Below are 12,500 nucleotides of genomic sequence, written 5' to 3' on the forward strand. Positions count from 1 at the left end.
GTGTGTGTGTGTGTGTGTGTGTGTGTGTGTGCCCCCTCTGCAGACCAGTCTGGATGAATGCACAGATCCCTGGGGTATCCGGGTGGAGCGGGTAGAGATGTGAGTAGTCTGCCTCTGGTCTGGCCTGGCCTGGCCTGGCCTGGACCCTGTTCTGCCGCCAGTTTGTTGTCGTCACGTCCGGTTCTTTCCCCTGTGTCAGTGTATGCATGGCCTCCCCTATATCTTCTGGCTGCTCGCTGTTTTTCTTTCCTTTTTTTTTTTTCGTGAATATTTTCTCATAGCGTTTGTCTGTTCATTCGGCGTCTACTAGACGTGCTGCACTGTTGATCGTGGCGTGACTGGCTCGCCAATCCTCTGATGGGTTTGTTTTGTTTTTTTTGTTTTGTTTTTTTTTCACCCTTGTGCCTTGATGTTAGTGCTTGATTTAGCATGGTTTTTTTGTTTGTTTGTTGTTGTTTTTTAAGTTTTGAGAATCATTTGGATGTTTTTAGTATTGTGCTCTCTTTGATTGAATTGTATGGTCTACGTCTTTGGGATAGGACGATGAAGGGGAGGTGGGGGGAGGGATTGTGGGGAGGGGTGGGGGGTTGTCAGTTTAAATGTGATGATAAACTTTCGTTTCATGATTTTGGGTTGTTGTTGTTTTTTGTTGTTTTTTTTAAACATACGTATACAGAATGTCAGGTACATTTCCCCACCCCTTTTTTTTTTTTTTGTTTGAACTGGTTATTCTCGGTTAGTTAGTTACTTAGTTAGTTAGTTAGTTAGTTACGGTAGAAGTTACGCATCAGACTCGAGAGCCAGAAGACAGATGTCTTGAAGAATTAATGAACAGAATAAAAACGGAAAAGGAATAAACGAATAAAACGGAAAATTAATAATTATCCCCCCCAACAGAGAAAAGACAGACCAGGTTACCACTGCAGACCAGGAGAGGACGTAGGGACGATGATGCTCCACAGTCTGGATGACTAAGATGCTTTCAGAATAATTTGACAGCCGCTGGCCGGGGGTGTGGGGGTGGGGGGTTGGGAGGGTCGGGAAAGGAGGGAGGGTGGGGGTGGAGCTGCTGTTCGGGTTTCTGACCTCTACATTCCAACCAGGAATACAGGGGCTGGTCAGGATACTGACTGAACTGGAATTAGGTCGTTGCTAACTTAACCTCAGGTTAAGATGTTAGTGTACAGGAGGGGTGTGTGTGTGGTTTGGTTGGGGGGTGGGGGAGGGGGTGAAGGGGGCTGAGGGGGGTGGGGGGGGGGGGTTATTGGTTGATGGCAAATGCAGGGTTGTTGAGAATTGAGTTATTTCACACACACACACACACACACACACACACACACACACACACACACACTTTTTAGCATTTTCGTTCCATCTTCGCGTGCATGTGGATAGTATTCAGCGAAATGCTGACCCTGTAGTGAATGTGATTTATTTAAATGATTGAACATTTTGGACATGTGCTTTATTTCAGTGTGCAGAAGAGTCGGTGTGGCTTGTGGTAGCGATGTGTGGTGTGTTGTGGATGTTGTTCCGGTCATGTTGTCATCCTGCTGTCCGCTCCAGAGTGGTTTTGTTGGTGTTGTCGATGTTGTCTCGGTGTCTGTGGTAGAGATTCAGCAATGCTGGCTGCTGACTGCTCAAGTCAAGATGGACTGGTTCCTCTGAGGCTGTTTTGTTGTTAAAGATGCAGGTTCTTCTTCTTCTTCTTCTTCTTCTGCGTTCACTCGTATGCACGCGAGTGGGCTTTTACGTGTATGACCGTTTTTACCCCGCCATGTAGGCAGCCATACTCCGTTTTCGGGGGTGTGCATGCTGGGTATATTCTTGTTTCCATAACCCACCGAACGCTGACATGGATTACAGGATCTTTAACGTGCGTATTTGATCTTCTGCTTGTATATACACACACGAAGGGGGTTCAGGTACTGGCAGGTCTGCACATATGTTGACCTGGGAGATCGTAAAAATCTCCACCCTTTACCCACCAGGCGCCGTCACCGTGATTCGAACCCGGGACCCTCAGATTGAAAGTCCAACGCTTTAACCATTCGGCTATTGCGCCCGTCAAGATGCAGGTTTAATCGTCACACTTTTTAAAATGTTTGCAAGAAAATTTCTTTCTTTTTTTCTTTCTTTTTTTTTTCAAAATTTGCAAGAAACGGTCAAAAAGTAAGGATGCCAAACATGACGCAAAACAACAGCGAACAAACAAACAAAAAACCCAAAAAAACCCAAAAGCCCCACCAACAATGGATGTCATCGTTTTGAATTCTGTCATGTTTGCGAAAAACAGTCAAAATGAAAGGATTTGAAACATGAAGCAAAAGAAACCAATTGATGTCACTGTTTCAAATTCATGTCATGTTTGCAAGAAATCGTCAGAAAACGAAAGGATGTCAAACATGACGCAAAAAAAAAAAAAAAAAAAAAAGCAGTGATGTCATGTTTGCCAGAAATTATCAAAAAAGAAAGAATGTCAGACATGTCTATAAACAACAACAACAACAAACAAAAACAATGGGTTTCGCTGTTTTAAAACAAGGTCATACTTGCAAGAAGCAAGCAAAATAGAAAACATATCAAGCATGGCACAAAGAAACCAGTGGGCTATATTATTTCTTTTATTAAAAAAAACAACAACAAAAAACGACGGGCGCAATAGCCGAGTGGTTAAAGCGTTGGACTTTCAATCTGAGGGTCCCGGGTTCGAATCTCGGTAACGGCGCCTGGTGGGTAAAGGGTGGAGATTTTTACGATCTCCCAGGTCAACATAATGTGCAGACCTGCCAGTGCCTGAACCCCCTTCGTGTGTATACGGCAAGCAGAAGATCAAATACGCACGTTAAAGATCCTGTAATCCATGTCAGCGTTCGGTGGGTTATGGAAACAAGAACATACCCAGCATGCACACCCCCCGAAAGAGGAGTATGGCTGCCTACATGGCGGGGTAAAAACGGTCATACACTAAAAAGCCCACTCGTGAACACACGAGTGAACGTGGGAGTTGCAGCCCACGAACGCAGAAGAAGAAGATTTCTAAAAACGATGTGATTTGCTGGAAACAAGCAAACAACCCCCCCCCCCCCCCCCCCCCCCCCCAAAAAAAAAAAAAAAAAAAAGGTGTCAAACATATCACAAAGAAGCCAATGGTTTGATATAAACAAATGATGAGACATGATTTTTTTTGTTTTTTGTTTTGTTTTGTTTTGTTTTGTACGCTTATAGTTGACTTCATCAAGTTTTTGCACCTTATACATATTAGTAGTAGTAGTAGTAGTAGTTCTTTTTTATGTATTTTTCTATTATTTATTTACTTCTTTTTTTTCTCTCTCTCTCAAGGCCTGACTAAGCGCGTTGGGTTACGCTGCTGGTCAGGGATCTGCTTGGCAGACGTGGTGTAGCGTATATGGATTTGTCCGAACGCAGTGACACCTCCTTGAGCTAGACGGGCTTTTATGTACTGTTTGCAAGTGCATACCGCCTAGCGAAACAGCCTCAAGGAATAAAGTCTTCCTTCTTTTTGGCTTTTTTTTTCCCCCCATTGTTAAGGAATGCGGGTTTTCGTCCGTTGTTGCTCTCTCTCTGTCTCTGTCTCCCCCCTCTCTCTCCTCTCTCCCTCCCTCTCTCTCTCTCTCCCTCTCTGTCTCTGTCTCCCCCTCCCTCTCTGTCTCTCTCTCTCCTTCCCTCCCGCCCTCTCTCTCTCTCTCTCCCCCTCCCTCTCTCTTTTCTTCCCTCCCGCCCTCTCCCCTCTCTCTCCCTCCATCTCTCTCTCTCTCTCTCTCTCTCTCTCTCTCTCCCTCTCTGTCTCTGTCTCCCCCTCCCTCTCTGTCTCTCTCTCTCCTTCCCTCCCGCCCTCTCTCTCTCTCTCCCCCTCCCTCTCTCTTTTCTTCCCTCCCGCCCTCTCCCCTCTCTCTCCCTCCATCTCTCTCTTTCTCTCTCTCCCTCCATCTCTCTCTCTCTCCCCCTCCCTCTCTCTCTCTTCCTCCCTCCCTCCCTCTCTCTCCCTCCCTCCCTCCCCCTCTCTCTCCCTCCATCTCTCTCTCTCTCCCTCCATCTCTCTCCCTCCCTCCCCCCCTCTCTCTCTCCCCCCCCCTCTCTCTCTCTCTCCCACCATCTCTCTCTCTCTCTCTCTCTCTCTCTTAACAAACAGTGTTCCGCCCGGCTGCCAAGAGAAGATGTATGTACATCCCTCACATGAAGCAGCGCCGTGTTTGTTCCCAGGTGGTAAGTAAAACAACATTTTTTTTTTTTTAACAGACAGCAGGCGATGTCATCGCTTGATGATCTTCCATAGTCCACACACACACACACACACAGCAAGTACAGTTAGTACGAGCTAGCTTGCAGCACGTGACGCACGGATTGTGTGTGTGTGTAGCGCTGAGGGCGTGTTGTTTTTTGGCTTGTCCCTGTCTTTTAGAGCTCCTTGGACGAGGCTACCGACCCGTGGGGGGTGAAGGTGGAGCGGGTGGAAGTGTGAGTATGATTATCGCCCCCCTTTTTTTGGGGAGGGGGGGGGGGGCGGGGAAGTGGTCAACGTTTTTTTTGCGTGTGGAAGGGAGGCAATTATATAGTTTTGGGGACGTGGGGGATTGTAATTATCGCCCTTTTTGGGGGTCACCGGTTTGAGTTTTCTTGGGGGGGCGGGGGGGGGGGGGATGAAGCGAGGGGGGGGGGGAGCGGTAATTATCGCCTTTTTGAGGTGGCCGTTTCGCATGTGGAAAGGGAGGCAATTATAGTCAAGGGAATGGGACGTTGGAAGGTGGTCAGTGTAACTATCGTTCTTTTGGGCCGGGATCACCGCTTTGCATGTGGAAAGAGGCAATATAGTTTGTTTGTTTTTTTTTTGGGGGGGGCACGGGTGGGGGTGGGGGGGGGTTGTAATTTGGGGGTCGCCACTTTGCATGTGAAAGGAAGGCAATAAAGTTTGGGGATGGGGACAGTGTGTGAGAGAGAGAGAGAGGAGGGCGGAGGGGTTTATAATTATCGCACTTGGGGTCACCGCTTTGCGTGTGAAAGGGAAGTTGAATATTAAGTTTCGGTACGGAGAAGGGGGGAGGGGGTGGAGGGGAATATAATTATCGCCCTTAGTGGGGGTTTCCGCTACAATTGTGACAGACAGTACAGTAAGTGCATTGAGTCAGCACTGGACTGCATTATTGCCAACCCCACTTTTTTTCTCTTTTTTTTTTTCATCTTATTTTCTATAGGTGTGGGTACACGGGTAAAATGAATTGACAGGAACTCTATTGGAAGTGTATCAATGGTAGAAAAAGAAGTGTATCAATGGTGGAAAAAAAAATAGATGAGGAAGTTCATTAGAAATGTATATATCAAGGCTTTAAACAAACTAATCGCGCAAGTCATCAGTCAAAGCTCCCTGACAAAATGATATGCCTGTCTCTTTGTCTGCCCCCCAACTGTCAGCGAACATTTCGTGCACAGATTGGACTATTCAGCCATCTGAGCATTCACAGATAAGACTCATGAGCATCCCCCACCACCACCACCACCACCACCCTCCCCCATCCCCCAGCTGGATGACAACGATGGTCATCATCGATCTCGATGGACACACACCACCACCATATATTAATGCAAAAAAAAAAAAAAGGTGAATAGAAATCTCAGTGGAAAAAATGGGAACAAAATTATTGAACAGGCGAGAACTACGTTCGAAAAGTGTTTAACTCTTTCCATATGAACGGCGAAAGAGACGACGTTAACAGCGTTTCACCCCAATCATCAAAATGTTGCAAGCGGAAGGCTCTTATACTGGAGACGTGAATATTGACAAAGAATACCACAATTCTGACGACGGAAGCTTAAGTTTGGGTCATTGACACACCCACTGGACATCCGAGGGGTCTGTGTAGTGGAGAAGAGAGGACTGGCCGTACTGAGTGAGTTAAAGGAAAGCCGAGAAATTCACTGGGAAATAATGAAAGGGGTGGGAGAGTATTGTGTGAGGAATGGGCAGGGGAGAGGGGGTATGGGGGGGGGGGATCTGGACTGAAAGATAAACCCCATGGGTGGTGAAGTGTGCCTGCTTTTTCCCCCCTCTGTTGTCTGTCGAGAGTTCTCGCTCGCTTCTCACTACCTCTTCCTCGTTTGTGTGTGTGTGAGAGTGTGTGTGTGTGTGAGAGAGAGAGAGAGAGAGTGTGTGTGTGTGTGTGTGTGAGAGAGAGAGAGAGAGAGTGTGTGTGTGTGTGTGTGTGTGCATGTATGCATACAGTGTGTGTGTGCGTGCTTGCATGTATGCATACAGTGTGTGTGTGTGTGCTTGCATGTATGCATACAGTGTGTGTGTGTGTGTGTGTGTGTGTGTGTGTGTGCATGCTAGCATGCGTGCATACGGTGTGTGTGTGTGTGTGTGTACATGCTTGCATGTATGCATACAGTGTGTGTGTGTGTGTGTGTGTGTGCCCTTCAGGTTGAAACATGACTCATGATAGCATCACTTTTTTTTGGCTGCCCTCTTCTCCCTCACCCTCGACACACACACACCACCAGCACCCTCTCCCGCCTACCCCCTCTCCACCCCCCCCTCTCTCTCTTTCTCTCTCCCCCTCTCCCTCTCTCTGAGAGTGTGAACATGTGTATGTATTTCTCGTTTTCTCTGTTCTTTTTTTTCAAAGGCACTTTATCTAACATCTTTCACGTTTGTTATAAACACTCCCTTCTCGTGCACAATACACTGATGATGTATGCTGGCAATATTTCTTTGCATGACAACACCATTGATTTTTTTTTTTTTTTTTTTTTTAAAGACTTTGAAATTAAAAGTTTGTCTTTAAAGAAAGAATTCTTCTTCTGGGGGACAAGACAGCTAAAAAAAAAATTTTTTTTAATAAAAATTTCATCCACACTTTAAAACAGTTTGTCTTCAAAGAAATATTTCTTCTCCAAAGACAAAAACGGCTAAAAGAGATTGGCACTATCTGTATGCATGACAAAATGTCAGTGATTCACTGACCACTTAAAAACAGTTTGTCTGCAAAGAAAGAATTCTGCTTCTATGACAAGGTGGCTAAAATACCTTTTATTCTTGATATTGCCGAAGCTCTTGAGCATTTGGTGCTGAATAATTGCTAGAAGAAGACATTTTCCATGATGAAAACTTTTCTTTGTAGTTAATGTGATAGTGGTGGTTCATATGTAAACGCATCTCCAGCAAAGGGTTTCCATGTTAAATAGAAATTATAAAGATTGGGTCTTCTTTTATATCAGTGTAAATATCAATATAATATGTAAACTTTTAATAAAGAGTGCATAGCCTGTATCATGGTTCATGTTTTTTTGTTGTTGTTTTTTATTGTTTTGATTCATAAACTTTGTGTTGCGTGTATTGTGGGTTTGTTTGTATTGTCGCATATTATCATATATATATATATATATATATATATATATATATATATATATATATATATATATAATATGTGTGTGTGTGTGTGTGTGTGTGCTTATGCATTTATCCTAACGAAATCAATACAGTTGTGCAGCTGGTAATTTTAAGTTTTTACCAGCAGTCAGTTAGATGTCATGGTGGAAGCTCACGACGTCCTGTTTGCAATGTTAACGACAGTTGTTTGTATTGATCTGGTTGATTGATTGCCATACACAGCTGATCGTTTCAATCAGCTGGTAGTAGCGGGGTTAATGATTGCCTTAGTACTGATAATTTCGACCGGTAGCAGTTACTTTTAGTCAGCAGGTGGTTGTTTCAAAGCAGTGAATGGCAAACAACAGGTGTGTGTCCATAATGAGGTGGTAACCAAAACCTTTTTTTTTTTTTTTTAATAACATCATAGCAGTTAGTGGCTGATAGTTTTACAGTTTCAGATAGTTAGATCTGATATTTAAGCGACAGGCACTGCAGTTAGTGGCTGATAGTTTTACAGTTTCAGATAGTTAGATCTGATATTTAAGCGACAGGCATAGCAGTTAGTGGCTGATAGTTTTACAGTTTCAGATAGTTAGATTTGATGTTCAAGCGACAAGCAGCAGATGACTATTTGAAAATTTGATTACGTTTCAAACAATGATATCCTATTCAAGTAAAAAAAAAAAAAAAAAAAAATTAAAGAAGTAAAAATAACAATTAAGCTGTAGGTGATAGAAGATGTTGACGTTTCTTTCCATCGTATCTGTTGACAGTTAAGCTGATATTTTTTACGTTCATGACATTTCTTTCATTCATATTTGATGACGTGCAAGTGACAATTAAGCGATAGCTTATATTTTAAAAGTTGACGATGTTACTTGCAATCATATCTGTTGATATGATTAAAGTGACGATTAAGCTGATATGTCATAAAGTTGATGACGATTTTTTTTTTTTATAATCAAGTCTGATTTTACTTAAGTGACAAATGAGCAGTAGCTCATGTTTTAAGGTTGATACAGTTTTCCTGGATTCATATCTGATTATACTAAAGTGACAGTTGAGCGATACCTGATTTTTTTTTTTTTTTTTTTTTTTTTAAAGACAAGCAAGTGACAATTAAGCAGCAGATGATATTTTCAAAAGTTGACGACGGTTTTTTTTGTTTTTTTTGTTTTGTTTTGTTTTGTTTTGTTTTTTGGTGTGTTTTTTACAATCATATATGTTGATATCAAAGTGACAATAAAGCGTCAGCGTATATTTTTAAAGTTAATATCGCTTCTTACAATCATCATCATCTGACTTTTATTTAAAGCAGCAATTAATTTGGTGTTCAAAAGTCGACGACGTTTCATACAATTCCATCCGATGATATTAAAGTGAATGAAAAGTGGTTAGTAGCTGATCTCTGGAAGTTAATTAATAACGTTTCCTACAGTCAACTATGATGATACCGAAGTGACAGTTCAGCATGTTTTTTTTTAAAGGTTGACACAGCTTCCCCAGAGAATCATAACCTGATTACATTCAAGTGACATTTGAGCGGTAGCTGCTGTTTTTTTTCTTGTCTTATATATATATATATATATATATATATATATATATATATATATATAAAGTGTCTGGGTTTCTTCCAGTGTACCTTTTATTTACCTGTGTGCTAGCTGAATTGGTAGCGTAAGCAGCATTTGCTTGAAGTTATGTACCTTGCGTGTGGAGAGAGTTACCACTCTTTACTATTTGTTTATTTATTTATTTATTTTTTAAACTTGATGACGAGTCCTACAATTACATATCTGTTGATGTTAAACTGACAGTTCAAAGTTTTCCAAAGTGTGTGGCACGAAGGTGTCCTTTCTCTTCTCACTTTTTATGTTCTGAATTTGGGGCAATCTTATGCTTGTGTTATAGTGCTATATAAAGATAAAATAGTAGTAGTAGTAGTAGCAGTAGTGTGAAGGTGATGAACTCTGACAGTGTGTTGCTGCCCCTGTTGACAGCAAAGACGTGCGTCTGCCGGTGCAGCTGCAGAGAGCCATGGCTGCCGAGGCCGAGGCTGCACGTGAAGCACGTGCCAAGGTGAGACACGCACACACACACATACACACTGCTCTCACACACAAACACACTGCTCTCACACACAAACACACACACACACGGAGACGCACGCACGCATATACTCACTGCTGACCCATGCACACACACGTACATGCGCGCGCAAACTTTAATCACATGCAAGCACGCGCGCGCGCACACACACAAACACAAACGAGCATGCAGACACACACACACACACACACATGCGCATACACATTTATACAAACATACACTCTCTCCCTTTCTGTCACGCTGTCTTATCCTCTGTGTTACAGTGCGTGCGCGCGTGTGTCCCCGCATGTGTACGTGTGTGTGTCTGCCTTCCATTGTGTGTGTGCACGTGTTTTCGTGTGTGTGTGAGTGAATGTGTGTCTGCTCACTGTTCTAAAAATAGATGGATAGCGCATGCCTTCTTTGAGCCCCTTTGCTCACTGAAGCCAGCGGAAGTGTTCAATCAGCCATTATGTTTCTCGTGTCAGTACGGCGCGAAGCGGTGACTTCATATATGTAGCCGCGCGCTCAGCTGGCTTCACGGCAAGCTTTCACTTGCTCGCGGCGTTAGTTAAGCTGACATTTCCATGTGTGCCTCGCCTTCACAGCCAAGTTTGCGCAACGTGTCACTGCACTGTTTTCCTGAAATAACTTTAGTATAATAAAAAAAAAAGGGGAAAAATTAAAATAAAATAAAAAATTAATTCTAAAAAAAGTTGTTTTTTTTTAATTAAAAAAAACATGTGGCAGGTTTCAATCAAGACACGACATTTCGCATGTCGTTGGGGGGGCAAGCATAACACGATTTCATCGAAGATACACAGTTACAGTCCAGAAACTACCACCTGTTCGCAGACGACTTCTCAACGGACTGACGGCTGGATACGAGTAACAATATGTCGTCCAATTGGCTTCAGCTTTCCTGGCCAATGAGCTATCGATATATTTTTAGACCAGTGGTGTCTGCTCTGCTGCACACGAGCTACGACATTGGCAAAACCTCCTGTCTAGACACGTCACGGCTCTGCTCTGCCAGTAATTCAGAGAGATAAGGTGTGATTAACTTCACTATATCATTTAGAGAAACTACATCAGCTGCGGCAGAACAAACGTAGACAATTACTCAACACAAAAAAAAATTAACTCTCTCCATACGAACGGCGAAAGAGACGACGTTAACAGCGTTTCACCCCAGTTACCATCATCAAAATATTGCAAGCGGAAGGCTCTTATACTGAAGAGGTGAATGTTGACAAAGAATACCACAATTCTGACGACGGAAGCTAAAGGTTGGGTCATTCAGACACCCACTGGACATCCGAGGGGTCTGTGTAGAGGAGAAGAGAGGACTGGCCGTACTGAGTGAGTTAAAAAAGAATCAATAACGTGTAAGACATTCAGATAAAAAATAATTGCATATATTCACTTGATTAAAATGTTGTGATTAATCATCATAATAAACATATTGAAACACACCATGGTTAACATTGCATGTATTATGTTGCACATTGATTAAGATAAGAATAACTTTATTCCCTCATAAAGAGAAATGACACCAGGTGCGGTTGCGTGCACAACAAACACACGCAAAAAGTAGATAACATGTCGTCATTGTTGTGGTGATGATGACTGATGACTTACTCACAGGTGATCGCGGCCGCAATATATCGCGATGACATGTCATTGTTGTGGTGGTGATGATGATGATGATCACTAATGACTTACTCACAGGCAATCGCGGCCGCAATATAATTATCGCGATGGCATATCATTGTTGTGGTGATGATGATGATGATGATGATGATGATCACTATGACTTACAGGTGATCGTGGCCGCAATATATCGCGATGACATGTCATTGTTGTGGTGGCGATGATGACGATGATGATGATGATGATGATGATCACTGATGACTCACAAGTGATCGCGGCCGCAGTATAATTATCGCGATGACATGTCATTGTTGTGGTGGTGATGATGATGATGATGACTGATGACTGATGACTTTAACCCACAGGTGATCGCCGCCGAGGGAGAGCAGAAGGCGTCCCGCGCCCTGAAGGAGGCGGCAGAGATCATCACGGAGTCCCCCGCCGCCTTACAGCTGCGCTACCTGCAGACCCTCAACTCCATCTCCGCCGAGAAGAACTCCACCATCATCTTCCCCCTGCCCATCGACCTCATGCAGGGCTTCATGCAGAGGGGAGGAGGAGGGGGGTCTCGTTTGTAAGGGTGGGGTGGGGGTGTTTGGGTGGATGAGTCGGGGAGAGGAGAGGGAGGAAGGAAGGTGAAGGGAAGGAAAGGAAGGAAGGAAGGAAGGGAGGGAGGAAGGAAGAGCAGTGTTGCTTCTCTGCAAAGAAATCGTCATTTCCCCTTTACCTTTTCCACTCATAACCACTCCCCACTTTCTCTGCCTGTTTGTGTGTGTGTCCCTGTCTCTGTCTCTGTTTCTGTCTCTGTGTCTGTTCTGTCTCTTTCTCTCTGTGTCTGTCTCTGTCTCTGTATCTTTGTCTCTGTCTCTCTCTGTCTGTCTCTCTCTCTCTCTCTTTCTCTGTCTGTCTGTCTGTCTGTCTGTCTTCTTCACAAATTCAGCGCTTTGTTCTCACAGAAATGAGGTCGGCCGTAAACACTCTGAAGACTATATGTTATGTGGGAGTGTGTGTTGAGGAATTTTACATCATACATTGACTTAGGGGTCTGGTACTGTAGTGTTACCATTGTTAGGGCTGTGTTTCGTATCCTGTTTTGGAGCGCAGCACTGCTGAAAGTTCAAAAGTGTTGCTCCATTACGAGAACTGTATTTTGGAAGCCAGAGGTTTTGGGGGTTGATTCAAATGATGAAAATTAACGCAGTTGTAGTTATCGATACAATATCGCAATCGTCATCATCATGATGGGCAATATGTCGGCTTAGAAAGAGGGATGAACGTGTTTTTCCTCTGCTTCCTAGGTCAGGAATCTACCATCGTTAGCGTCAGTGATGGCTGATCATTCATAACACTATCCACTTTACAAAAATAAAAA

General features: G+C 43.5%; 1 protein-coding gene across 5 annotated transcripts in view; it reads left to right on the plus strand.

Moving 5' to 3' along the window:
* LOC143275985 (mechanosensory protein 2-like) overlaps positions 1–12,500 on the plus strand; it is a 64,037-nt gene that overhangs the window by 50,615 nt on the left and 922 nt on the right. For 4 of the 5 annotated variants that reach the window (XM_076580347.1, XM_076580348.1, XM_076580349.1 and 1 more), the window contains exons 6-8: positions 4,424–4,479; positions 9,388–9,466; positions 11,494–12,500. The exon at positions 11,494–12,500 is cut by the window's right edge. In XM_076580347.1, coding sequence (XP_076436462.1) covers positions 4,424–4,479; positions 9,388–9,466; positions 11,494–11,706 — 348 coding nt within the window. In that variant the 3' untranslated portion in view covers positions 11,707–12,500. Of the gene's footprint in view, positions 1–43; positions 100–4,423; positions 4,480–9,387; positions 9,467–11,493 lie in introns of all 5 variants that reach the window. The other variant, XM_076580346.1, reaches the window with a different exon arrangement.

This window comes from Babylonia areolata, chromosome 31 (genome assembly GCF_041734735.1).
Source record: "Babylonia areolata isolate BAREFJ2019XMU chromosome 31, ASM4173473v1, whole genome shotgun sequence".
Classification (NCBI taxonomy): Eukaryota; Metazoa; Mollusca; class Gastropoda; order Neogastropoda; family Buccinidae; genus Babylonia; species Babylonia areolata.